General features: G+C 35.7%; 1 protein-coding gene across 1 annotated transcript in view; it reads left to right on the top strand.

The window, feature by feature from the left end:
* Positions 1–400, top strand: part of LOC101628900 (G-protein coupled receptor 15-like) — a 1144-nt gene extending 744 nt beyond the window's left edge. Inside the window, exon 2 of the mRNA XM_004695757.1 lies at positions 6–400. Coding sequence (XP_004695814.1) covers positions 6–400 — 395 coding nt within the window. The remainder of the gene's footprint in view (positions 1–5) is intronic.
* The last annotated feature ends 2708 nt before the right edge of the window (positions 401–3108 follow it).

The following is a 3108-nucleotide window of genomic DNA, read 5'->3' as shown; positions in this document are numbered from 1 at the left end:
GCCAGGAAAACATAACAAAAAACTGAGAAAATCCATAAAGGTCATTTTTATTGTCGTGGCTGCCTTTGTCTTCTCCTGGCTGCCCTTCAATACTTTCAAGCTGCTGGCCATTGTCTCTGGGTTGCAGCAAGAGCTCTCCTTGTCTTCAGCTGTTCTCCAGCTGGGCATGGAGGTGAGTGGGCCGTTCGCATTTGCCAACAGCTGTGTCAACCCTGTCATTTACTATATCTTTGACAACTACATCCACAGGGCCATCGGGCACGTCTTGTGCCCTTTCCTAAAGCAGTCGGACTTTGGGAGCAGCACCGAGACATCAGATAATCACCTCACTAAGGTATTCTCCAACTTTGTTCATTCAGAAGATTTTGTCAGAAGGAGAAAGAGGTCTGTGTCTCTCTAAAAGGCATGCTGACGTTTCTGCTGGTGTATTGGAGGGTTAATTTGAGTCAGTGACAAAGAAAAAAAAATCAGTATTGCGAAAAGTATTCCTGTTTCATAAATATGAGGGGGGGTTATTTTGTAAACAGGTGACTAAAAAGTCCCTGTGTCTCTGGATATATTAGGGTGTATGATTTCTTTTTTTCAGTTGAGTGGACTTATTTGACCCTTATAGGTCAAGTTCACCAGAAAGAATATAACACTCCTATATGGCCTTGAGCTCTACAAAAAAGACTCCTGCCTGGACTTATCCCTCTTTTAATTCATGATTGTTAATATATACATTCAGCTCTTTTCCTCTCTCAGGCTCTGTAGTACCTTGCATATGCCATCCTTTGTATTAAGCTTCTAATAAGACTACATTTAAGTGATTCACTGCTTGTTAATGAAGGTAACAAAAAAATATAATGTAGCTAAGTGCTGCAATCAACTGTTCTTGATAACAAAGTAAGATTCTGGCCATCTATGGGATTCTTTATCTTCCAGCATTCTTCCTGTGCCATTCATAATTACTTTGAACTGGCAAAAACAAATGGAACTTCATAATTTGGGATTTGATCAGTTGGGTTTCTAAAGTATTTTCACAAGTAAGCATAGGGCAAGGTTTGTAAGATGTCTAGCTCATTTCAATAGTATAGTAACTGGGCCCTCCCTGGTGGTGCAGCAGGTTAGGAGGCAGCACTGCAAGCTAGCACAGTAGCTTCAGTGTGGGATGGATCCCTGGACCCGGAGGTGACACACATGGCACAGCAGATCTCTCCTATCTTGCCTGTATCAAACAGCCTGTTCTGCTCCCTACTCTGTCTCTGGTGAATCCTCTCACTGCCCTGAACTGCTGGCCTGTACCCCAGTTCTGTATGCATAAGTAAATAAATCTTTAAAAAAACAGTATAGTGACAACTTTTCAGTGGGATTTTTACTATGCTCTTTTGTTTTTATCACCTTTACAAATTAGGATATGACTTTGCTTTAATTACATGTTTTTAATTATCCAGTTATCTTGTTATCAAATGAAAATGTTACTAATAACATAATTGGAGTCATCAATTTTACATGTAATTGCTACACCCACATGTAAATTATTAGTTTGCATTTTAATTAAAATGTTAGTGCTATACAATCTCTCTAGCATCATTTGCCTCGTGTATATAATTTTAAGAGTTGATCCAGGAAAACAAGAAGACAATATATTCTGCATTCAAATGAAGTGAGAAATCTATAATAAAGATGTTTTTGGTGCTTTATATACATTTTTCCAAACCCAGAGACCTCCCTAAATTCCTTTAACCAATAAATATTCATTGAGTCAACTTGCACACATATAACAACTTTTCATAGAAAAGAGGGCCCAATTACTATACTATTGTAATGAGCTAGACATCTTATTGTAATGAGCTAGACATCTTTTACATAGAAAAACATGTAGTTAGTGTCAGCCACAGAAGGTTTTGTAGAAGACACTATTGTAAACATCTTTTGAAGTTTTAATGTCAATGTGAAATTATTGAGCTATGATTTTCCCCTGGAGTGTTGACTCAAATAAATTACCATTTTACTTCTGAACATTGCTTGAAAATCAGAGGAAACTTAGAAACTTTTCAGAAACAAAGTAATTCAAGTTCAGCCTATGTTGTGTATCTTTTACATTCCTAAAAGAAGCCTTTTTATGCAAATCACTGATAATCTGTTTAAAAGTTAGCAATAATGTTTTGAGCTTTGTAAAATATTGTGTTAATTTCTCTTATGTCATTAAATAAAAATGCAAGTTATGTATTACTAAGTATTCTGTGTAATAATAAGTATTCTACTATGTTGTGTTAATTTCCAGTAACATAAAATTGTAATACTGATATTCTAAGAGTTGTTTAATAATTATATTACAGATATAGGGGGGAAAGACAATGTAAAATGATGGGAAATAAAGTTCCTGGGAAAATTTAGGAATTGATTTCAAAGCAATTAAATAGATTTCCAAAGAGGAAATTAAATAAAATGCATAGAGATGGTAAGAACTCATGTATTTAAAAAAAAATAAAAGTCCATAAAACACATTTATTGTGAAAGTTATTGCCTTTGAGAATTGCTTTCTTGACAAAATAGTCCAATAAATTAGCTAGGTATTTGTTAGGAAATAAAAAGATATAGGTAAATAGATTTAGCTTCATCCTAAATGCTGGGAAATTAAACAAGTCATTTTATCTTTCATACTTAAAAGTGGTAATATGTATCTCAATAGTATTCTCAAAGATACTGTAAAACTAATAAAATAAATTAAAGATTTTTAAATATGGGGTAAAAGTACTATATAAAGCAATTGGTTTCTATTATCACTGAATGTTTCTTAAAAATTTCCAAATTAGAGTAGCTTATAATTCTTTTTTTAATAATTTTTAAAAATTTATGCATACAGAACTGGGGTATAGGCCAGAGGAGCAGGGGCGGTGAGAGGATTCACCAAAGTCAGATTGGGGAGCAGAACAGGCAGATTGACAAAGTACAGTGCTGAGGGGAGCAGCAGGTGAGGCGAGAGAGGTCTGCACCACGTGGGTCACCTCTGGGGAGGGCGTCCAATCCCACCCAAGAGGTCTCAGCCAGCTCCACATACTGTTCTCCAACCCGCTGCACCACCAGGGAGGACCCAGCTTATAATTAATAATCATTCTCATTTAA

The sequence above is a fragment of the Condylura cristata genome, unplaced genomic scaffold, assembly GCF_000260355.1.
Source record: "Condylura cristata isolate star-nosed mole 26May11 unplaced genomic scaffold, ConCri1.0 scaffold00211, whole genome shotgun sequence".
Taxonomy (NCBI): domain Eukaryota; kingdom Metazoa; phylum Chordata; class Mammalia; order Eulipotyphla; family Talpidae; genus Condylura; species Condylura cristata.
This window is presented reverse-complemented; position numbering and strand designations above follow the sequence as displayed.